At 45.9% G+C, this 24,235-nt stretch overlaps 1 protein-coding gene across 3 annotated transcripts in view; it reads right to left on the reverse strand.

Annotated features, from left to right (window-relative positions):
* The window catches only part of ACAN (aggrecan), a 75,490-nt gene that overhangs the window by 13,755 nt on the left and 37,500 nt on the right, over window positions 1-24,235 (reverse strand). For all 3 annotated transcript variants that reach the window (XM_074966479.1, XM_074966482.1, XM_074966481.1), the window contains 12 exons: window positions 20,235-20,311; window positions 19,367-19,750; window positions 17,731-17,905; window positions 16,851-16,978; window positions 15,877-16,170; window positions 13,079-13,540; window positions 12,312-12,486; window positions 11,734-11,861; window positions 11,320-11,613; window positions 10,707-10,889; window positions 7,043-9,391; window positions 6,300-6,413 (listed from right to left, as the gene is read on the reverse strand). In XM_074966479.1, coding sequence (XP_074822580.1) covers window positions 6,300-6,413; window positions 7,043-9,391; window positions 10,707-10,889; window positions 11,320-11,613; window positions 11,734-11,861; window positions 12,312-12,486; window positions 13,079-13,540; window positions 15,877-16,170; window positions 16,851-16,978; window positions 17,731-17,905; window positions 19,367-19,750; window positions 20,235-20,304 — 4,756 coding nt within the window. In that variant the 5' untranslated portion in view covers window positions 20,305-20,311. The remainder of the gene's footprint in view (window positions 1-6,299; window positions 6,414-7,042; window positions 9,392-10,706; window positions 10,890-11,319; window positions 11,614-11,733; window positions 11,862-12,311; window positions 12,487-13,078; window positions 13,541-15,876; window positions 16,171-16,850; window positions 16,979-17,730; window positions 17,906-19,366; window positions 19,751-20,234; window positions 20,312-24,235) is intronic.

The raw sequence follows: 24,235 nt of genomic DNA on the forward strand, positions 1-24,235 counted from the left end.
TGGGGCAGTACAAGACAGAATGAGACAGCCCCTGCTTTGAAGAGCTTCCAGTCTAAGAGAAAGACACGGAAGACAGAATGCAATGGGGAGCTGAGAACAGGGAGCACATTTAAAACATTAACTCACTTCTGGAGGGCATCACGGAAATAAGGGGTCTTTAGAAGATGATTTATACTCACCGTGGTATCATAGAACATTCAAAAAGACCATTCAAATGTCTTGTCACAACATGGGTTTTCTAGCTGATGTATTCTTAAAGGGACTAGCATTTTAAGCCTCACTTTAAAAAAAATGTTTTCATGATTTAAAAAAAAAAATGAAAACAGGGTGTCCTATTTAATAAATGTCAACTGTTGATTGATGAAAGCAGAGAGGTAGCCGGATTACTCTGGAAGCTTCATTTAGGCAAACACAAAATAGCTTCACCAGCTTGTTATTCCCTTCCTAAGCTCTAATGTTCCCAGGTATGTATTGAATTTACTCACTCCTACTCTGTTCAAATAGTATACAACTAGATCTTCCCGTGCAGTCTTGCAAACTTAAACACAATAACACTGTCCTAGAACATAAGAAACTGGAAGAGAAACCATTTATAAACAAACGTGAAACCGACCATTTTACTATCATTGCAAACATGAACAAACAGCATCAGTGATGAAAAATACATTAGAGTTTCAGAACTGTTTCCCTTTTAATTATCTAAAATGTTATTGGCAGTAACAGTGGTACAGACTTTTTAAAGATACAATACATGTGTTTTATTAAAAAGGCAACTTAGATCACTGATAGATTTGAATACTGATTAAACAAGTTTAGTTTTGTGTTTAAAACATTCACTAAGGAGGAACAGCATGCAAGCAGGAAGGATATGAAACACCACTCTAACACAGAAAAATTCCTACATTTTTCTTGGGAATGAGAGTAATCTGTTTGGAAATACACTCTGGCATCCAAAATCCTGACTCCATTCTGCAGCTTGAAAAGCAACACATTTTCAAAGTGTACAACAGCCCCCACACTGACCTGTTTTTATGGGGTTTCCTGGTGTGTATGAACCACTAAATAGAGACTCAAAAGACCAACTAAACAATATTTTTTTAGAGAGCCAAGAAAATCTTGCCAGAAATCATAGCTTCTGCTTTCCAGGAATTCCTGGGAATATTATGACAGGTTTCAGGGTAACAGCCATGTTAGTCTGTATTCGCAAAAAGAAAAGGAGTACTTGTGGCACCTTAGAGACTAACCAATTTATTTGAGCATAAGCTTTCGTGAGCTACAGCTCACTTCATCGGATGCATACCGTGGAAATAGACTCGGAAGGGGGAGCATCTTATCGGCGGGTGCGACCCTGTCTGCACCCGGTGGACAGTCAGATTAGTTCGTCCAGGCTGGTTGGAAAACAGCTGTCGGTACGGATGCAGCACCCCAACTTCGCAGTGAGACGTGACTCTCATCATATTCACATGGTACTTCCACGGTATGCATCTGATGAAGTGAGCTGTAGCTCATGAAAGCTTATGCTCAAATAAATTGGTTAGTCTCTAAGGTGCCACAAGTACTCCTTTTCTTTTTGGGAATATTATGAACATTGATTTGGTGGGTTAAGCAGGGAAGAAGATCCCAAAGCCAGTAAGGTGGCACCTAAAAGATAACTCCATTCACACGTTACCTCTGTTGCCAGATCCTGATCAAAGTGGAAAAGAAGCAGCTGGAGAAAATAATTCTCTTAGATATGAGAGATAAGTAGTGGCTCTTGGCAATAGTACAACTGAGTAGTGACTTGGCAGCAGATGGAAAGAGTCTAATTTCTCTGATTTAAGCCATAGAAAAATATATAAAAAAATGAAATTTAAGCCTCAGGATACAGAGGAGGAGAAAATAACCTGCCACAACACAGAAAATATTCTATTAAACTACAAAACTCAGACACTTATCAGGAAACATGTTTATTTTGTGGTACTCCCTCTCAGTGCTATGTTTACAAGTGATGACTTGATTGCAAGCACTGAGAGCTCAGGAATCTCGGGAATCCTTGGCTCCACAATATTATATGTAAAAGAAAACTCACTTTATCTGTACAACAGGCCATTATTTTAGGTTGTATCCTCAGAGCTGGTTTTCCATAAGCAAATAAGCCTTTGACTTAATGTCATAAAACAGCCAGCAGACACCAAATAACTGGATTGGCCAGTAAAGACATCTGCCAGATCTCAGCTGGAACTTGTTAGAGCTACCTTACCCTCCTTCATAGCCTGACTCTCCCATTAAATAGAATTGTATGAATCACTTGTGTGATTTTTTAAAAAGGTTTTTCTTCTACTGCTTTCTTTTAATCAATAAAATATATCCTTCAGGCCATAAAGAAGCTTTCACCCATTAGGACTCCTTCAAAATCACCTAATACACTTCAGCTGTTTTGGCTGGATGGGCAGCAGATCCAGAGAGATGCAAATCTTTTGGTAAATTGCTGACATTTCAGCAAATGTCAGTTTTTTCCTTGACCTGACTGAAGTCTTTAAAACCATCAGCTAGTTCAAAAGATGTAAACCACAGCTTTTTCACTGAAATGCCAGTACAGTATTTTGGCTAATACTTGTGTGCCCTCCAATTTTGCCAATTGTAACAGGCTTCTGCACACAGTTGGCAAGAGTCTGGATGAAGAGACCAGTTATGTGAACAAGACTTCAAATTTGCAGGGCCGCCCAGAGGATTCAGGGGGTCTGGGGTCTTCAGCGGCGCGGAGCACTTCGCCGAAGACATGGAGCAGAAGGACCCCCTGCCGCCGAATTGCCACTGAAAACTCTCATGGGGGGCCCCTGTGGGGCTTGGGGCCTGGGGCAAATTGCCCCACTTGCCCCCCCTCCCCGGGTCGTCCTGCAAATTTGAGGCTCTTATGGGACCCTAATTCTGAGGGCAATAACAGATTGCTGACAACAGACATGCCCACATGGACCTGAGCATTCCTTGGCTAGAAGCCTGGAAAATGCCAGCATCCAAGAGTTAACCTTCAATCCACTGGCTGACACAACTCCGACTTTGGCTTCTGGCGTTGATATCTTGGGGGAATCATATGGTATGGTAGAGGAGAGAAATTTTCATTTTTAAAAAAACTGATCACTGAATCCACTTGAAAACCTCACCAAAGTAGGTGTAGTAGGAATTTATATGAAAAACTAGCACTAAAGGCCCACTTCAGCTGGGTCTTTGCTTTGGGCTTCTTCTTGCAAGATGAACTAGATTCCATTCTGCTTTATTATTAATTATCTTTTTTGATTATTCTTCTGGCACCAACCAATGTTCAGCACAGCACCAGACACAGCTATCAAGACAGTGCCTGTCCCAAAGAGCTCACTTTCTAAATTAGGAAGACAAGACGCACCAGGAGAACCAGAAGAAGGAGGCAGCATAGGTCCATTATTAAATACTATTTTTGCTCTCAATATGCAGATTCTCCCTTTCATTTCTCTAGCATCTCTCATCTCAAAGGATCCCAAAGCACTTTGAATACTATCTTTATAGTAGAATTGGGCTAACATTGCAAAATAATCTTTGTGAATATTTGTTCCATCTTAAAAAAATCACTTTGTTTACATATTTAGGTCTTATTTCTAGATTAAATTCACCCTTTTGTGGAAGTCTAGTACAAGGACCAGGCATCCCTTAAGTTCTGCTCTGAAATAGGACTTGTGTGGGCTCTTTGCCCACGGGTGAATTTCACTCTCCATGAATATGTTCGCAAATGAGCTTTACTAGCCTAAAAGGCACATTTTCTGCTTGAATGCTGGAATAGTCACTGAACACAGATTCTAAATCACATCTCTCCCTGCAGCACAGTGCACCTAGAACTGTGCTGGGGTACCATGGTCAATACTTACTCCTAAGGAGGAGTGCCCCCTACAGAGTCACCCACACCACTCCCTGCAGCATGGGCCCCCTGCTACCATGCTGGGGTACTCAGGTGAGTCCTGAATAGTCCCCTCAGTGACAGTGTAGAGAACAAGTGCAAGTGGGATATTGGAATCCTTTGATTTCACTGATTCATGAGCAAAGGGAAGAGACTACAACTCAAATGAGATGGAGACTCCAGTGAGTCATGTAGCCTCCACAATACTGAAGCTTCATGAAGATAGAGGCTGGCTCCTGTCACCTGTTCTCCATCTTTGTGTATTAAGAAGTGACAAGGCTCTGATTTCAGGGCTTGGTCCTTCATATCTGAACTATATCTCAAGTCATGCTGGTAACCTTGCAAACATGGAAAGACTGCCGTTTGATTGGCTACCGAAGGTATGAGCGGGGCTTGAAGTGACGATCACATGCACGGGATACACCATCAAAGAAAGTACCAGACAAAATAAAAATTTTATTAGTAAGACAAAAGAGAAGGAAGTGGGGAGAGAGCAAGAGAGCACTGATGTATCAGAAATATAACAAGCTTGATGGCCAATTGAGACCTCATAGACATAATGATCCTTTGTATCACTATAGCATCATCCACCTGAGGTTATCAAATGCATTATGAACAGAAATGAATTAAACCTCGCAACCTACCTCAGAGGCAGGTAATTATTAATATCTCTATTTTTAGATGCGAAAAGTGAAGCACTGAAACGTAAAGTGATTTACCCAAGACTCCTCTGTGATTCAGTGGCAGGTATGGAATTAAAGCCCAGCTCTCTGCTCCAGCCAGTAGAAGCGCTGCTTCCAAAAAAAGCCCCTGCCTAACCCAAAGCAGTATACATTAGTGGTGTTTTTTTTTTTTACTAGAAATGACTGAGCAAGTCTGGTTGCATTCATAGATTGTACCATATATAAGCAAATATATATGAAGGCAAAATTTCAAAAAACTTTAGAGGCACAATTAAGCACGTAAAATATACACACAAGTGCAGACCTAAAGTTTCTTAAAAAGAGGCCCATATTTTATACAGCGTGCATGTCCATCCTTGCATATTGCAACCTTGACTTGGGCTAGCACAGGTTACATTCTGGTTTGGTATCAAAGTGAAACTGAGCCAGGAATGGGAAGTGCCAAGGAATTCCATGTTATCCTTGACTTAGTTCTCCGCACCCTGACAGGCAGCAATAGCCAGATAAGCGGTCGCGGTGGAAGAAAATTCCTGGTTAATTGCTAAGGGAAGACTTTTTCACAGTAACATCAGGTTAGGCAGTTTACACCCTCACTGTATGAATAATATTGAGCTGGTTGTCAGCCATGAAAGACACATGCTCTTTTCACAATCTTAAGTACCGTCGCAATTTATACGTACGCCAGTGAATGAGCCCACCAATCCACAGATTGAAAGTGGAGTGAAACAGACATGCCAAAAGAGCCAATAAAAAATACGAGTTAATTTGATTTAGACGTCATCTCATGTGCATCATCCGATACAGCCAGTTCCAGCAAACTGAGGCACAAGACCCAATACTATCAAGCAGAACCTCAGTTCACGTCTCCTCCTTTAAAGCTTTGAAGAAATATATTTTCTTTCATTCCCAGTGCATAGTTGGGCCTGACAAACTGATGCAAAGTGCCTTGCACCTTGGATGGGGATGAACGTCCACCAAAAGGTCTCTTTTGAGTATGACAGTTCCTAGCTGCCACAGATAGTGAAGTGACAGTTGGATTCTGGTGGCAGAAGGGCACCCAGGCTAAGTTAAGGGAGGTGAGGTGTTGTCTGCCAACAGTTGCCAAGGGACAATATGGAGGACTAGGAATGTGGTTTGGCATGTGCACATACTGCCTCCAGCAGGTGCAGTTCAGAGAGCAGAAAATTCTGATTTTCTTGCTGGCTTGTTTTTGACCTTTGGAATCCCTTGAATGCCACAGAAGAAGCCAGGAGGTCCACAACAGCAGACCTACTGCACCATAACAAACATCATGAAACACAAGGCATCCATCCATTCGTACATATAGCTCCTAATGCTCTGGATATAGGGGTATATATATATATATAGGTCAGGATAAGGGATAAGGAAATAGGACAGTGGAGAATATCCCATGCTAGAGTGCTTCTCTGCCTCTTCCTCTCACCCCCTCAATTGCCAGGATGAAATTCTCCTATTGATCCAGAGTGGAAGGAGTAGCTGCCCTCTCTAGGGCTTCAGGAGAAGAACAGAGCTTCCCTGTTTTCTCTGGGCTGGAGCAACATTTAGCAATGATGGTGAAAGGAAAGTGAACTCCTCCTGGTTTCCCCCAGATATGCTGTGCTCATGGTCATATCCACAGCAGCACTCATTTTAGGTTAAAAAATATTCTCACCTTGCTGCACATCCCCACCAAAACAGAGGCCAGAGCTTACCTATATCACAGCGGTCCCCCATGTACCCAGGCGGGCACAAGCAGGTGATGTTTCCATCTCTTTCCTGGCAGGTTCCCGCTCCACAGGGCTTCTCATCACATGTCTTGGGTATAACTGTAACTCCCAAGAGAGAGGGATATCAGCCAAATTATACTGATGCCTTTTGCTGTTATGCAGTGTGACTACAGATGCTGCACAAGGGGGAGATACCTGCCATCCATGGCTCAGTGCTGCTTCACTCTCTACTTGCCATGTTACTCTGCAGTTCTCTTTGGTTTAAGTCTACTTTAGTTTGACTCCACTGCCACAGAAGGTCAGAGTCAAATAATGGGGATGGAGGAGGGCTGGATAATTGTGTGGCCAATAATAGCACTGATAGTTATGCTTGTTAAGATAAAAGCAGTTGGACATTTTGTGTTTCAGGGCATAACCTGATTGCTGCAGGTGTGAGAAAAGAACAACCACTCACATTCCCTTCATGTGCAGAGCTGCACAACTGGCCAGGTGCATTATGATTGTTCCATCATTTATCAGCCACTGTGAGAGGCAGGATAGTAGACTTGAGGGATTAATGGTCTGATCTGGTGTGGCAAATCCTACATCCCTATAGCTTTTCGTTCAGATAAAATATTTCTTAAATGCCCTTTTTCATTATGTTCCCTTTGCTGTATAAAGAAGGGAAGTCCCACCCCTTTCTATAAAAGAAGGTGGGCTGGAAAAGCAATACATATTTTTAACAATACCTTCTGCAGTGGGTTCTGGCACATTGGTGGCTTCTGGTGAAACTTGAGGCAAGATAGGAGTGGCAGTGGGTGATATCTCTAACGTTTCTAGAACAACAGCTATTTCGGTCTCTTGTTCTGATACCATGGGAGTAGAGGACTGTATTTCAAGCCGGGCCTCTTCAGGACCCATGGGCTCTTGTGTTAATTCAGTGTCTGGCATACTGGTACTAATTACAACGTCTGGTGCAGAGGTTTCCCCTGAAACATCTGAGAGTGGGTGTGTGGGTGTTCCTGAAGAATCTTCCCTCCTCTCTTCCGGTGCTCCAGAAGTTTCACTGACCACAGCTATGCCAGATGTTTCTATGTTAACTTCAGGTAATACAGACGTTTCACCTCTGGTTTTGTAAAATGTAGAAGTTTCTATGCTAATTTCAGGCAATGCAGATATTTCGTCACTGGTTTCATGTACTGTAGAAGCCTCTATGCTAATTTCAGCTATTGCAGATGTTTCACCACTGGTTTCATGAACCGTAGAAATTTCTATCGTAATTTCAGGCAATGCAGATGTTTCACCATTAGTTTCAGGAACTGTAGATGTTTCTATGCTAATTTCATGAAATCTAGATGTTTCTACAGTAATTTCAGGAAATGCAGAGGCTTCTCTACCAATTTCCCCAGATGAAGAGCCATCTCCACTTGACTCAAAAATATGGGGCAGTGTCACAGCTGTTTCTCCACCTAGCTCCTGTGAAACTGTTGGTTTTGTCACAACTTCGACCAAATCAGAAGTGACCAAGGTGATGCCTGGAAGTCCGGAGGCCTCTCCACTAACTCCAGTCACTGCTGAGGACTCTCCACTTAAGTCTGTGACTCCAGAAATGTCTCCACTAAAATATGGAATGCCTAATGGCTCTCCACTGATGTCTACTGTCCCTGATGGTAACCCACTAATATCCGTAACTCCAGACACTTCTCCAGATATTTCTCTTTCCCCTGAAGGAAGTCCACTGATTTCTAATATCCCAGATGGCCCTTCTCCTACCTCTTGTGCAACAGATGTCTGTGTTACAACTTCCACTAAAGTTGTATCCACAAGAGAGATAGTGGGAAAGCCAGATGGGAGTCCACTATAATCATAAATTCCAGATGGCAGGCCGCTAACAACCTCAACTCCAGAGGTTTCTCCACTGATGTCAATTACTCCACTTGGAAGTCCACTCATTTCAGGAGCTCCAGAAACCCCTCCACTGAAGTCTATTTGCCCAGAAGGCTGACCACTAACATCTAAAATTCCAGACACTGTGCCTGATATATCTTCATCCCCAGAGGGCAATCCACTGATTTCCAAAAACTTTTTTGCTTCTGCTTCCGTAACTGATGGGGTCGTCACTTCAACCAAACTGGTATTTAAAAAGGTAACGCCTGAGGGCTCTCCGCTTCTATCAACACCAGAAACGAGGCCACTTAGGTCTACAAGGCCGCTTATGTCAGGTATCCCAGATGGTTCTCCACTGAAATCAATTCCTGAGGGAAAGCCGCTGATATCAGGTATCCCAGACGGTGCTCCGCTGATATCAGGTATCCCGGATGGTGCTCCGCTGAAATCGATTCCTGAGGGTAACCCACTGATATCAGGTATCCCAGACGGTGCTCCACTGATATCTGGTATCCCAGATGGTGCTCCACTGATATCTGGTATCCCAGATGGTGCTCCACTGATATCAACTCCTGAGGGCAACCCACTGACTTTTCCACTAATGTCCCATTCAGCAGATGGTAACCCTGTCAGGTCTTCTTCTCCACTGACCCCAATTGTTCCTTTTCCTTCCAGTTGACTTTCTGCTACTGTTGTTACAACTTCCACCAAAGTAGTATCCACAAGAGAGACAGTTGGAAAACCAGATGGGAGTCCACTTTCATCATACTCTCCGGAAGGCAGGCCACTAGTAAGCTCAACACCAGAGACTTCTCCAGAAGGTAGCCCACTGATTTCTGGAATTCCACTGATTTCTTGCAGTCCAGATGTTACCCCACTAAGGTCCGGGATTCCAGAAGCAGACACTAATAGGTCTTCCTCGCCAGAAGGTAACCCACTGACTTCAATAATGCCCGAGGGCAGCCCACTTTCATCTCCTGATGGCAGTCCAGAAGGAAGTCCACTGAAATCCAGGTCTACAGATGGCACTCCGCTTTCTTCGATCCCTGAGGGCTCTCCACTAGGTTCAAATGTTCCAGAAGCTGATGGTTCACCACTGGTTTCAAGTACTCCAGATGCAGATATCTCCCCTGAAGGCACTCCACTGAGAGCAGTCTCTGCACTGGGTTCATCTGGTATTGCACTAACAGGGGGGAAAGCTGATGGACTCACTGGAAAAGAAGCGGGGTAAGTGCGGGGGAGAGAGAGAGCGAGGAAGAAGGATTTAACAAATTAGTTTCAAGGAGCTATTGAAAATTTCCTGTTTGACTGTGCATAAAAACTGACATCTAATAAAATAGTGACAGACTCTGAGGATGAGGGCAGAAAATCCTATACACTTTCCAGATCGCCCTCCCTCCCCTAAACTCTGTTAATGAGGATTATCTCAAATAACTCTGGAAAAGTGGTTCAATTTATCACCTCCTGTGACAGTACAAATGCAACACAAATTCCCAAAGGATAATCACCAGAACAAAGCCAGCATTCCAGCAACCATTAGTGGATAGAAACTGCTGCTGTTTCTGCTGATAATACCTAGAAGAAGAAAAAATCCAAACCTATCCTGCTGTTTTTGTCTCAGTGTTGCTTCCAGTAAAGCTGCACCACCCCTTGAAAGTCAGAAACTGAAATCTGTTTCCTGACTGATTTTCCCTCTTTACGTGCACATCGATGTGTTATTGTAGGATAGCTCAGGAATGCTGGGCTGTTGGCACTGGTTTGTTAGTGTAGGGTTGGCTGATGAGTCCAGTATGCTGGCTTTGACTATATTTATTTTAAAAAGAAGTGCACCGAATCATCTGTTTTAAAAAATAAAAAAAGTCTGAGCTCAGTTTTCCAGAACTGTGTGTGTAAAAAGGCATGTACAAAATTGACACTTGCATTTGTGGTAACTGTTTGCACATATTCTGTATGTGCGATTTTGAAACTCGGGGCCATAATGAACTACCTGAATTTTGCTAACAGCTTAAAAATACCCAAAGATGCCTCAAACTTTGGGTCAGCTGACCACTCCGGGCCCCCTTACCAAAAAGCTGGTCACAAGCAGAGTTGGAACAGCTGAGAGTCCCTGGTTTTATTTGCTCTAAGTAACTAAAAGCCCACACTTTCTTGTCATAGAATAGCCTTTCTCCATTCACATTAATCCCCGTTTGCCCTGGGTTGCCTGTGAATAATGTAGCGTCCATGAGGAATACCATGTTTCACTGTGTGATCCAGGGGGTGTGATGGCTTGAGCTCTAGGCCTCAGAGCTTGGCTAAAAGGTGCATGTGAGGTAAATCTGGATTACTGAGCCAGAGAACCAACTCCCTCTGAAGAGAGAGCTGCAGTTCAAAGCTTCCTCCCTCATCAGGCTACTTCCCAGCTGGATTCAGACAGGGATTCTCCTTCGTAAGGACACAGTATTTTTGTTTCTGGATTGCCCTGGCCCTAAATGTTTCCTCTGCCAGCCTAGTGAGTCTCTGGGCGCAGGGAACTGCCTGACCCACCTGATAGCAAGGAAATGTCAGTTGGAAAGACTTCTGTTCCCCACTCTGTCTGATTTTCAGGTTCAGTGGCAAACTCCATTTCCACAGTTGTCTCCTCCCCAGAGGGCACTTCCTCCAAACCAGGGATCACCTGGGTTACAATCTGCTCCTCAACAAATTCATCCTTGTCCAAAGATGGCAGGGCTGGAACAGAAAGATATTGAAGAGAATTTCTATGATGGCATTGGCTCTCTCAGAAGCCTGATGCTGCTTCATAAACTATCCCAATACCAGGGTGACAAGCAACATAGAATGGTCTATAATTAAATACATGGCATTTCTCTTAATAGGAGATAGACTAAATTAGACTGGAGAAAGTAGGGGCAGAGGAGACTTCATAGCTTGTTTCCATCTCAAATTTTCTGATTCTGTGAGAGTAAAATGAATGTAAAAGAATGAGCCATGTGGTGTCTCTGTGTGTCCTTGGGAGGAAGAGCTCCTTTTGGTAAACATACAGTGGAACCCTTGTGTAATCATCTCCCTCTTGAAATCATTCCCCCACAGAACGCAGTGTTTTCCCCGTGCTATCAGCATTGTGTGCTATGGCAGATGGCTTTGAAGAGTGGGTCGGTACCTCTGAAACAGAAGGCATGGTGCCTTGACAGTGGGTCAGGAAATCCCGTCTGGTTGGGGTGCAAGTAGATGGTTCTCACACCAGGTTTGTCTCCCCCACAAGCAGGACGTGGGGTCACAATGGGATATCGGATGCTGCCATCAGCAAGCCAGCCAGCGCGGCATCTATCCAGGCCCAGCTTCCAGGCGGCATGGAGTTGCCCAACAGAGGCCAGCGTGGCATTCTGGCTCTCACAGTATTCCTGGGCTTCTAGGAGGGTGAACTGATCTGCTTGGGTTGCAAAGAACACCTCACCTGGAGGAAAAAAGTCAAGTGTGAGTCACTGACACATGCAACTATGGATATTTCTGCCCGTCCGCTGTACATTACACACACCCCCTAACAGCCATGCTCACAGGCATGTGGAGAACATACCCTTCAGTCGGTCAATGTAGCAGTACACGTCGTACATCTCAGAAGCTGGGCGCACGCCATACGTCCGCACGCCTGGGGAGCTGTCCTTGTCTCCTACACATTGATTCCGTGGGGTCACAATGGGGTATCTGCCAAAACAGAAAGAAAGGGGCCGCCCCAGTGAAGGTCCTGCATACACTGCAACTGAAGAATCTCAGTGGGTGTTCCTGTGGAAGAGACGCAAGCTCTCCACTGAATAATGATAATACTGAGCATTTAGGGGTGCCCAAAGTCCTTAACAAGAATAATAATGGTAATACCTAGCTCTTGTATTGGGCTTTTCATCAGTATGATTTGGAAACATGTCATGGACGCGCAACATGGGAAAATGTGGCACACGTGGAGAACACGTTCACAATTCAGCAGCACATTACGCTACAAACTGACCTGTGTTTTATCCACGTCAGGTGCTACTGTGCTGTCACTGGGTCCTGTGTCCAGGTGGGGCTGTGTGACACATTGGCTGTAACCCAAGTAACTCCGTTTCATAGCTGAATGTTTCTTTCAGGTAATCTTTACCTGACCTGGCCTCCCCTTACCTCACAGTCTGATCCCTCAGCCAGCCGGCGTCACACTGATGAAAGCCAGTCTGGTAGGCAGCGTGCAGTTGTTCGGGTGTGGCGATGACAGCACTGTTATCCAGGCAGGCCTGCTGGGCTTTGGTGAAGGTGAGGGAATACCTGCTGGTGGCCGGTCGGTAATGAAACACGACACCTGGGGGGAAAGGGCGAGAGCAATGACGTAGGGACACGGAGACCTCCAGGCACCCTGGATGGATATTCAAGAAGGGCCTTCAAAACCAACCTGGTAGGAGCAGTATCTCCTGGAGCCATATTGATCTAAGTCCCTTGTTTACTGGTCTCTGCTGTTATTAAAGAGGCTATAAAAGGAGGGGTTATCTTGGGGGTCTCCCATTCCTCCCCACAATGATTGTAATGCAGTGACCTCCCCTTCAGCTGCAGGGTGATGCACACAGACCATTGGAATCTGGTGTCGGCCAATGCAGCTCTCATCCTCAGACAGAGGGGGTCATTCTACACCCTCACGAGGTGCCCTCCAGGCTCCCCTGCCCATTCCTGTGCCATGCACAGAAGGAGAGCTGCTGGCCGTGGGCAGATAGCTATTCCTGCCATGAACTTCTAGGGGCAGGGGAAAGGCTGGGAGTGCCCAAACCAGACACACTTTCCCCAGTAGAGCCAAATCCATTGCTAGATGGACAGTGTTCCAATTTTGTCAGCTGAAGCAGCGGTGTGGCTGGCCCTGGAGGAAATGGATTGTGAGGTTTCTTGTTGTCCCTGTGACTTACCAGTGGGAGAAATGGGCTGCTCAGGAATGAGACCACTCTCAGGAGCAGCTGTCACCTGCACAATCATCTCTTCCACTGAGGCAGACTCTAGTTCTGGCGTGGCAGTCACCCCCAAGTCCTCCTTCGCTGAGCTCACCTCCGGTGCCCAACTGGTGAAAAGAGTGTCCAGGACCGAAATGGTGACCTCTTCAGGAGTCACCCATACAGCTGTGACTCCCTCTTCAGTCACATTCTCTGCCTCCGTGAAAGCTGTCTCGGCAGTGATACCAGTGGCAAAGAGGTCTGGAGTCACTGTGAAGCCTTCATCCAGCTCTGAGGCAGTGGGTGTGAAGTCAATTGGCTCTAGAGTTGCAATGCTCCCTCGGGCTTCCTCCTCTGTGACATTGTGTGGGAGAGGTATCTCCACTTCGGTTTGAGTGACGGTCCAGATGGTGAAGTTCTCAGGGACTAAAAAGTCCTCGTCTACAACAAGAAACAAATGTTTCCTTTACTGGCGTCTCCAAGGGATACAGGCCCAGGCTTTGGAAACAAATCTATGTGCGGACACTCAAGAAAGGGGCTGGGTGTACGGATGCTCTGATGAAAGGGAGGGCGATCGGATGGTTGTGGGGGCTCTGATGGGAACCTGGGTAGGCGATAGGATGGGTGTGATGGGAGATGGGGCTGGTGATGTGATCAGAACTAGGGTAGATAATGGGGTAGTTGTACAGGTGTTCCGAAGGGAGATGCTATTGCACAAGGCATATGTGTGATGGGAGATATAGACCATGTGAGCAGATGCCACAATGGGTGCAAGCATGTGGATACTCTGGGAGCTAGTCCATCTTGCAAATGAACTCAGTGAGCCTGTGGGGCACTGGCCTGCTGGGTACTGGGTGCCCCTGTTTGGAGGGTAAAACTCTACCTTTAAAAAAGTAAAATATTGACCATTTCCCCTCCCCCTGCTCCTCCTCTCTCTAAAGCGCTCTACAGTGGAATTTAATTGAATTAAAAGGGGAGTATCATATGAGTCAGGGAGTCAGAGCACCCTTCTCTCCCCCTCCCCATACTCTTGACTCTAATCTGCTAGCGCAGCTCACACTAATCTAGTCTTTTGTGACCTCTAGTGCCAGCAGCAGGTAATTTAAAAAACAAAGCTCAAAATGGGGAGAGGAAAGGGAGTGCTCCTGTAATGCTGCAGTGCAGGCAGGCCCGAACCTGGGAGTGAAGCACAGAGAGATGTGGAGAGCCAAGGAAGTGCCTGTCCTATTTTGAGGCAGGACCGAGCTGGGGAGCAGTGCACAGAGGGAGCTGGGAAAACAGGAGTAAACACTGCAGTACAAATACGACCAGACCGCCACCCTAATGCTGCTTTGCTTTCTCAGTTGGTTTATTTCAAATTCCATTTCCTTTACCCGGCTAGTTCTTTGTCGCCGGTACCTCACAGATCCGAGAGGCTTCCAAGATCCAGGCATCAAAGCTCAAATGCTTACCTGTCATATTAAGTGGTTTGATAAGTAGCACCTGAGAGAGACTGCGGGGCACTGACATGTTGGGCCTGATTTGCTGGTGTGGTGAGGCCACTTTGTGCCACATGGCTGGCATAATCTGATCCCAAAGTGGGCTTCACTGGCCCTGGGAAGATAACCCCACTCATTTTGAATTTGAACCTCCAACACCTGGTGTAGACACACACAACCCTCCCTCCCTGCTGCTGGCAATTGGCATAGCAGGACAGGGGCATGGCTAGCAGATAGAGGGTGTAGCTGAGATGCCCATGAGCCAGGCCTATCCTTAGCTGCCACTTGGGCCCCTTATGGAAATTTGCAGCCTAGGCAGCCCTCTAGTTTAGCACGGAGCAGCCAGCCTTGCACAACGGCTAAACCAGGACCAAGGAAATGCAAAATGGAGCCCTTGCACACGGACCCCTACCATAGGCACTATGCAAAGCACTGCTGCTCAGGAGCTGACCTATTGTTTTCTTTCTGCTCTCTTATCTATAATATTAAATTACTTAATATGTAAGATCTTGATCTCTGCTGCCTGGTTCCTGGAGAGTCATCAAACTTGGAAGGTGTTTGACAATCTGGAGTGGATAGAGGCATATTACATTCACCTCCCATTGAGAACACTCAGTTGTACTACAGTGCTAACATATGCTCTGAACTCTTCTCTCTCTGCTTGGACAAGAATGGAGGGGCAGGGGGAGATCGCCTGTAAATTTACATCTGCTTTTCTTGTTTAAGTGAAACAGTAAGAAGTTTTTCTGTGTTAATTGTGAGGTGGGGCTAGCAACAGAGTCAAAGGCATTCAGAGATGGACAACAGAAATGATCGATGGGGAAAGACGACAAGTGATGTATCTGATTCTTATGTTGGTGGCCATCGCCATAATATTTGAGTTAATCCTGCACTGTCATGACTAAGAGGGGATCTCATAGCCATCCGCAAGTATTTGAAGGAAGTACCAAAAGTAGAGGGGAGTTTAGGGGAGTGACTATTTTTATTATTTATTACTATTATTTATTATTATTATTAATTTAATTTTTTTTGTATAGAATAGACTGTGAAATGGTCTCCCAAGTCCTGTCTCTTGACTCACTAAAACCAGAAGTAGACACAGCACTGGGAAACAGAGCATGACAAACAATCAGGCATTGGACAAGATGGGACTTAACAGGAGTTTTTCATCTTTAGTTTCTGTGGTTGTGTGATAATTCAGCTCTGGCTGGGAAGCACCATACTCAGCTCCTAGAATCTGCTGCTAACGAGTACTGATGGAGGCATGGTACTTAATTCAACAAAACCAGTGCAACTCACCTGTGTAGCAGATGGCATCGTAGCGCGAATGAGGGTGAGGGTACCCTGTCTGATTGACATGGAGGTACACTGTCCGCACCCCCACCAGGTTCCCACCACAGTTGGGACGTGCCTTGGAGATGGGATACCGAACGCTGCGGTCTGCCAGCCAGCCTGCACTGCACACATCCATTCCAGCCTTCCATGCCAGGTACAGCTCTCCTGTGGTGGCCAAACGGGACCCAAGACTGAGGCATTTCTCTGCAGCTTCCTGGAAGGTGAACTTCTCTGGGGAGGTGGCATAGAAGACTTCACCTGCAATCACACAGCCATTGACTCAAGGACTGACTGTAGTGTTTAATCCCTCTTCCATCTACCTCTCTCTTCCCTTTGCTTTTCTTCCCTAGGGGCTGGTGGGATGAAGGAAAGGTTAAAGAGACTAGATAAGTACAGCTTAGATGAGTGACAACTAAGGGTGGGGACACACACATGATCACTGTCTACAAATATTAGGAAGGTGCAAATCTCAAAGAGGAAGAGAAATTTTCTAGGGAGGAACAAGGGGATGTACATTCTACTTGGACTCATGCAATGACATTAAGATAAGGAATATTTTGGGGCCTGGTTTTCAGAGGTACTGAGCCCCACTGCTCCCATTGACTTCAGTTGTAGGCCTGGGTGGTCAGCACCTGTGAAAATAATTTCCTAATGCGAGATACCAGAATGTGGAATCGTCCCCTCACATAAATAATGGGAGCTCCATTGCTTTAATCAAGTAAAACCACAGTGGACAAAGCCCAGAAAAATAGGCTTTAGGGGATAATCCAGCCTTGGCAGGGGATGGGACTAGATGGGATCTCACTTGGCTTTTGAATCTCTAATGTCTCTGACTTCTAACTTCTTTGCCTCTTGTTTTATCCTTGTCTGCAGTGAGGATGCTCATGATACTGTCAGCATTTACATTTGAGAATTACATAAGAGAAACACAAGCTCACCTTGCATTTCCTCTGCATAACAATAAACATCGTATGTTTCGTCTGTCTCCCGAATGCCATAGGTCCTCACTCCAGGAAATTCATCCTTGTCACCATAGCAACCCTCTCGGGGATGGTGCATTGGGTACCTGAGAGCGAGAGCGAGAAAGAGAGCATGCACAGGAAATGTCTAGTGAGCAGATAGAAGCTTCAGTGGAAAGATGACCGCCACATGGCTCTGTGGTGCAGGAGGCATCAGGAGAACCTGAACAGGTGGTGGAGAATCAGAATTCTGGGGGGAGGGAGGAAGTGGAGGCAGGCCAAACCCCCAGAACTTTTCCAAGACAGGAGAAGAAGGAGAAGTGGACTTACTCCCTTCCATTCCTGACATTGGAGGTGAGTGGAGAGGATCCTCCAGATGTTCCCCAAAGATACTGATGCAGGGGGAGTTGCTGGTTTTCAGACTCCTCTGAGCCCTGCTAGATGACTACCTGAAGTGTGCAAAATAGAGCCACATCTGCTGAGCTTGGCATAGGAACTATGCAGTTCGCATGGGCAAAAGTAGAGGGCACGGGGACTGGGATTAAACCACCGCTCTCAAGTCTCTGGGCCATTCAGTCCTTAGCTTCTCAGCTGTGACTGCCAAAAAAGGGGGCCAGTTGTGGGAGTGGTTTTGTGATGTGGACACCTATCTACTGGGAAATGGACTGAGATCCACCAGCTCATTCCACACCAAATGACTATCAGATGGTAACTGCTAGTCATTATTTACCTGGGACAGGATTTAAACTAATTACCTAGATGTGAAAGGCTCTGTATCCTATTTCCAGCCCCTTGCTGCCTGGATAGCCCTCTTTTCTTCCCTCTTGGCCACCCTCCTTCCCCTCTTTCAGCTGATTACCTGACAGTCTGATCAGCCAGCCAGCCGGCATCACACTGATCAAACCCATCGTCATAGGCAGCCTGCAGCTGTTCAGGGGTAGCGATGACAGCACTGTTCTGGATACATGCCTGCTTTGCCTTCTCAAAGTCCAAAGTGTACCTGGTGGAGATGGCTCTGTAATGGAACACGATTCCTGGAAAACACATCCACCAGCACACACACACACACACACACACACACACACACATACATCAGTCAGTGAAGAACCAGCCCCTCACCAGTTTCCCTTTCAAAGGGGTTAGCAAGTCAGAGAAAAGGCATTCTATCTCATGTAGAAACTCAGGCGTTTGCCACAGATCATTCGTATTGCGTGGGTAGTCTACTGTGCCCTGAAGAGCCTCTGTTCTTCCCCATGGTATATTCCACCATCCCAAGGCCACCAGGCTTCAATTTAAGGGGAATTAGATGTACTCCCTTTGGTGACCAGAAAAATCTACAGGAACAGACCTGCTGTCCAGTCCAGGTTCTTTTCTCCTGTGATGCTGGAGCACCCTAATGCTACATCTAAATCCAGTGTTTTAATGCTGACTGCTTCAGCATAAACCAACATCCCAGAATGCAACAAATACATCCCTGCCAGAAGGATCCAAAACTTTCAAGACATTTAAAGTGGCTGGCATGGCATTGCACAGTATTGTAAAAATACTCTATGGAAATTGGCTAATTGTGTGTTATAAGTACAATGTTGTACTATTTTATTATAGTCTTGAATGTGATAATGTCCAATGGCCCAAATCAGTATTGAGGCTCCAGTGCACCAGGCATTGTCCAAACACACAGGAAGGCATGGTCCTTGCCCTGATGATACATACATTTTATACTATAGCAAATGTGCTTTGAATAGTTATATGTACTGCAAATGTAATTAAGCCATACTATTCCATATAGAGTGGCCTTTAAAAGGAGTGTGTGGCTGTATGCATACTCAGGCCTGGCATAAGAAGGGTTAAACCTCTTGGATGCTTTCTTTCTTGGCCCCTCTTCTTCTCACTCACAATTTTATTGATGAGAGTAACAATGTTAACTGGGGGAAAGTTAATTGTGTGTTATATTGTCTACATATTAGCTAACTAAACCACTTTTACATTTCGTGAAAGAACATAAGAACGGCTCTAACAAAACAGGCCAACGGGCCATCTGGAAAATATCCCATCTCCTAACATACTAGGTGAGACCAAACATCCTCATAGGTCCAGTATCCTGTTTCCTGCAACACCACATCAGACCACCATCCATCTCATCCAGCGTTCCATCTCCTGCCCATATCAAAACAGACTGGTGCCATCTTCTAGCACACTGGGTGACACTGATGGTCTGTTTAATATGGCATTCCAGATCCTGCCCACATTAGAATAAATCAGTGGCCTGTCTTGTTTGGCTCCGGCTCACATACAAGATCAGACCAATGATCCATCAAGTCTGGCATCCTGTCTATGACAGCGAGTGATGCCAGATGCTCATGGAAAGGGTAAAATGCCTCCACTCCTATTCATAATGCACCTGGTCAGATTTCTTCCTCCTTCTTTCTCCACAGGCAAATCAATGTAAGCATCAACACTATCACCAAGAGGAAACATTGAAGTAATGGCCTCACCTTTCACTATGACCTCTATCGTATCCTGGCTGTCCTCAATACCATGCATCACCTCGCAACGATAGATCCCAGTGTCGTTGGACCTCAGCGCTTTGATTTCCAAGGTGGCATCGGTGGGGATGGCAGGATAGTTGGGCAGAGAGATCACCTCCGTGTACTCAGTGTTGATTCGAACTTGCCCCTCTGTGGCCACTAGTAAGACGACTTCCTTCCCATTGGAGAGTCTGCTCCATTTGATTCTTGGGGTCAGAGGAGGCGTATAGGGGGCTGGGGTGGCATGATCCAATGAGTCGATGAAGTAGCAGGGGATGGTCAGAGAGTTTCCCAGGATGACACGCAGGGGAGACCGTTCAGGTATGCTCACACTCAATGTGTTACCATGATCTGCCCAGTCCCAATATGGAGAGAGACAAAGTGAGGATTAATCAATAACACACATCAGTCATAACTACCAACATTTTCAAAGTAGCCTCAATCTAGCTTGTAAATCTGCACCCACAATATTAGGAAATATATCTATTTGTATATATTCTAATAATATAATTTGAAGTAATTGATGTTCCTAAAGCAGCCCCTGAGCCTTGGTAGGAGCCCTGGTGGAATATTATGCTATTACATTGAAGGTAGGTTGGGGGCCTTGGTGCTAGGTTACAAGTTGGGACTATCTTCCACCCTACCAAGCACAGCAACAGCAGGATGTCATGGCGTTGCAGCACCCCAGAGAGGAGGCCCTTGGCAATGGTGGGTGAAATTAGTGAACTTATAGGTAGACCTGTAAAGTTGCATGGGTCTGCTGTGTGAGGGGCATGTTGGCCTGTTACATGTATGGTCCTCTGCACTGAACAGTGGTCCCGCCGACTGTACATACCTGAAACTTCCACAGAGATGGCTGCAGTGATGACTCGCAAACACACAAACACTAATAGTAAAGTGGTCATAGTTTACCTGCAACAAACAACAAATTAGAGGCAGGGGTTAATTACTGCTGGATGATTATAAGGGAATGGACCCTTCAAGGACTCTTAAGAGGGAACAAGCCCATTAACCTACAGTACCCAAACACACCCTGGCAGGGTTTTTTTACATATGACCATCAACAAAAGAGAGTTTTCAGAGCAACACCTTGTCTAATAGAGTGAGGGACAAGGCATCTTGCTCCAAACAAGGGTGTCCATTATGTGCAGTAACATTACTATTCTATTCTCACACTCTCTCTTGTGATCTTCACCTCTGTTCAGAAAGACAATTTTGCCATGGAGTTTCTCATTTGTTTTACATCTATTCCGGCAACGACCACTGGGTCAGATGCCCTCTCTAGCTAACGCTACACCGTTGCCTGGACCACCTGGAATAGAAGCTTCTTCACATTACCAATATCCTTCCTCTACTAAGCCAACATGGAATCCTTGGCCAGCTGCTTGGATGTAATTTTTGTACAACTATTCTAGCGGAAGTCTGGCCCCTTCAGGGTGAAGAGGCTAAAGGTCACAACACAACCAATAATCCTGCCTTTACAGTCTATACCACTTTAAATACAAATGGATTCCACAGCTCTTTAGCAAGTTCACTGCAAGGACTACATGACATATACATTGCGCAGGGATCCCCTTCATCAGGGGAACTCACCACTTCAGAACAGTTTCAGAGAGACAGTGGAGGACTGTCCTGTATCCAGGTGAAACGGCAGAAGGACTGAAGGGAGGCAGAAAGGAATTACCCAAACTGGAATTTGGCCAGGATAGCCAGGTTAATGTCTTTAGTCTTGTGTATAATGCCATGGGATTTTAAGTAACCACTAGTTGGCAGGACCTCAGTTTTATGTTTCATTCACAAGATGGCACAGCACCCACTAACTCTGCACGGCAACACTGATTCAACACTGAGTCAAAAGGAAGAGCCCCACCTACTGGATCATTTAGGTTTTCCTTGGTGGTCACCTATCCAAATGCTGGCTGTTTGTCTTCGGAAAGCTAGAGGGAGCCCAGCTAGTGTTGATGTGGCTGCAGTCACAGAACATTATGAGAGACAGCGTACATGTCTATTGGCTCAGTAGTAAAGTTCATTAACTAGCATACTTGAAAGCATGGCACAGGACAAGGGAAAATATAAATTACATCTTATAAAGTCAGGCCATTAGGCTTTCACTTCTGAAGAACTTGGTTCAAATCCTACTTAAGCCAAAAGAGAAAATGTGTTTATAAATCACAACCTGGTACTTTATCTACATGAACAAATATTAAACCTTTTGGAAATCTCTACTCAAGAGAGGCTAAATATTGAATTAGCAGGGGCTGCTGCAGGTCAGGGCTGAGGTGCATTGGCAGAGATGTGCGTGGGCCCAGATTTGGAATACTTGGGTTGTTGATGGTCAGGACTTATGTGCATAGAGGGTGGGGAAGGAGCTGCCAGACAACACTGAGGAGAGTCATAGAATCATAGAATATCAGGGTTGGAAGGGACCTCAGGAGGTCATCCAGTCCAACCCCCTGCTCAAAGCAGGACCAATCCCCAACTAAATCATCCCAGCCAGGAGTCATGTGGGTGTCTACGACTGGAACAGAAGTGGGTGCTGCAGGGTAAGACTGAAATATTTATGAGAAGTCTCAATCTTTCCTGTTGTATTATTTATTGTGTCTGGCTCTAGGCAGTACAAAAAGTCATTTTTACGAATATTTACTTCATACACATTTTTTATCTATCTTGTAGCATCCATGACCAAAAGCTCCCTATAAAATAAATACATTAAAAAAACAACAACCCCCACCCCACCAGCATAAGACTGCCTTTGCTCAGTCTTCACAGTACCCCCATGGCATTTTGTCAAAGAGCAATGCAGAGGTTGAGTAGAAAGTTAACCAGCACAAGAAAGGGAGTAAGATATTAATTTGTATCATGGGGAAACACTCCAGTTTCTCTCTGGCTGCTAAAGTTACGTACCCATCACTGTTAAATTTTAAGATCAGTGCTGGCTGTTATTTGTTTATTTGTATGCCAAGGAGCTTGGAGTCCCACTTTAGACACAAAGCCATAAAAGCAGACAGACTCAGTTCTAGTCTCTAGGTAAGGACTGTAGCACTGGGAAAAAACTCAAGCCAAGTGTCGGCAATGTATTCCTGGTTTGTTAGAAAGAACAAATCCTTGGAGACAGCATGACTCAGGAGATTGTTTATGTAATAGGGAGCCTTTCACCAATAGGTCCCTAGCTTTAATAAGGCCCAGGCCATTGGTGACTTAGGGTATGTCTACACTGAGCACTGGAGGTGTAAATTCTAGCTCCAGGAGACATACCTGCACTAGCTCCAATCAAGTTAGTGCACTAGATATAGTCTAGAGTGTAGCTGAGGCAGAGCGAATGGTGGGAGGGGATAGGCACCCAAGTGTCTCAGACGGGCTTGTACTCAGGTGTCTAGCCCCTCCCTACAGCTGTACTTCTATTTTTAGTGTGCTAATTTGATCAGAGCTAGCGTAGGTTATGTTTCCTCAGGCTGAAAATTACACCTGTCAACTTGAAGTGTGGTCCTCTACAGCTGTTACCCTCTGACGATCCACTGTACGTTAAATGAATTGGGAGCGGGGAAAGGGGTGCTCAGTCCAGTTTCTAATGTGGTAGGTGAGCACATCGTGCAAAATATGTAATTACAATAAGCAGCCTTGGGGACTAATTGGATCTCTTGATGACAGAATCAATAGAGAGGCCAAGGATTGAATGGGCCATGGAGATGGAATTCCCCTATCATCCCCAGGTGTTGTGGTGGGGGAGGCCTCCAAGGCAGAAGGCACATTGGTGGGGTCAGCATGTGGGAAACTCATACTGTCACAGCTTGCGTTGTACCTGCTCTAGCTTTAAAGACAAGCTGTCACTTCTCCAGAGTCAAAAATCTGGAACCTTTCAGCAGCGCCAGCATTACGCTGAAAACGATTTAAAATAAATAGCCTTGGATTAGCAAAGAGACAGGCATCCTTTTGTCTGGGTTTTTCTGCAGAAGAAACCTGGAATTGAAGCATCTTAAAGAGCACTGAAACAGAGAAATCAAATATGATGGGCCCTGGCTGTCTGAAAACACCTCCAGGGCTTTTACCTATTATAGGCTGGTATTGTCACTGAGCACTCAAAAGCTGTAACAAAAAAGTGGTTTCTGTGTCGGTGTTCATTGCCAGGGAGACACATGAAGCAGGAGAGCAGGTTCATGCTCGCGCTGGTTAGAATTTGAAGAGTATGATTATTCTGAATGGGTGAAATTCACTCATGTATGGAAAGCCAGCACAACCCCCATCCATCCCTGGAGTCCCACTTTGCTAGGGTGACCATACTTCCTAAAGTGAAAACGGGATGGCCAGGGCTCGCCTGAGTCCGAGCCACCCCGCCGTCCCACCTGTAGGATTTGCCACAGCCACCCCCACTATCCAGGGCTGGGGCTGACCATCCAGGGCTGAGGCTGGGGCTGACCCCCTCCCCGATCTCTGAACCGCCCGTGGCTGGGGCTGACCCCCTCCAGCTCTGAGCCCCCTGTGTCCCGCAGCTGAGGATGAGCACTCGAGCCCTCTTCTGCTCCCCATGGCTGACCCACCCCAAGCTCTGTGCTGCCTGTGGTTGACCCCCACCCCGGAGCTTGGCGCCACCCGTAGCTGTGGCTAATCCCGGCCCCCCCCCCGGAGCTCCAAGGGGCTAAGCGCACGAGCTGTGTGCCACCCATGGCTGCCCCCCCACCCCAGGCTCAGCACTGCCTGGGACTGGGGCTGACCCCCCATCTCCTCAGCTCTGCACCCTGTGCCACCCACAGATGGGGCTGATCCCCCCAACAAGTTCCAAGGAACTGAGCACCTGAGCTGTGTGCCACCCATGGCTGACACCCCCCACCCCAAGCTCAG

This window comes from Natator depressus, chromosome 10, assembly GCF_965152275.1.
Source record: "Natator depressus isolate rNatDep1 chromosome 10, rNatDep2.hap1, whole genome shotgun sequence".
Lineage (NCBI taxonomy): Eukaryota > Metazoa > Chordata > Testudines > Cheloniidae > Natator > Natator depressus.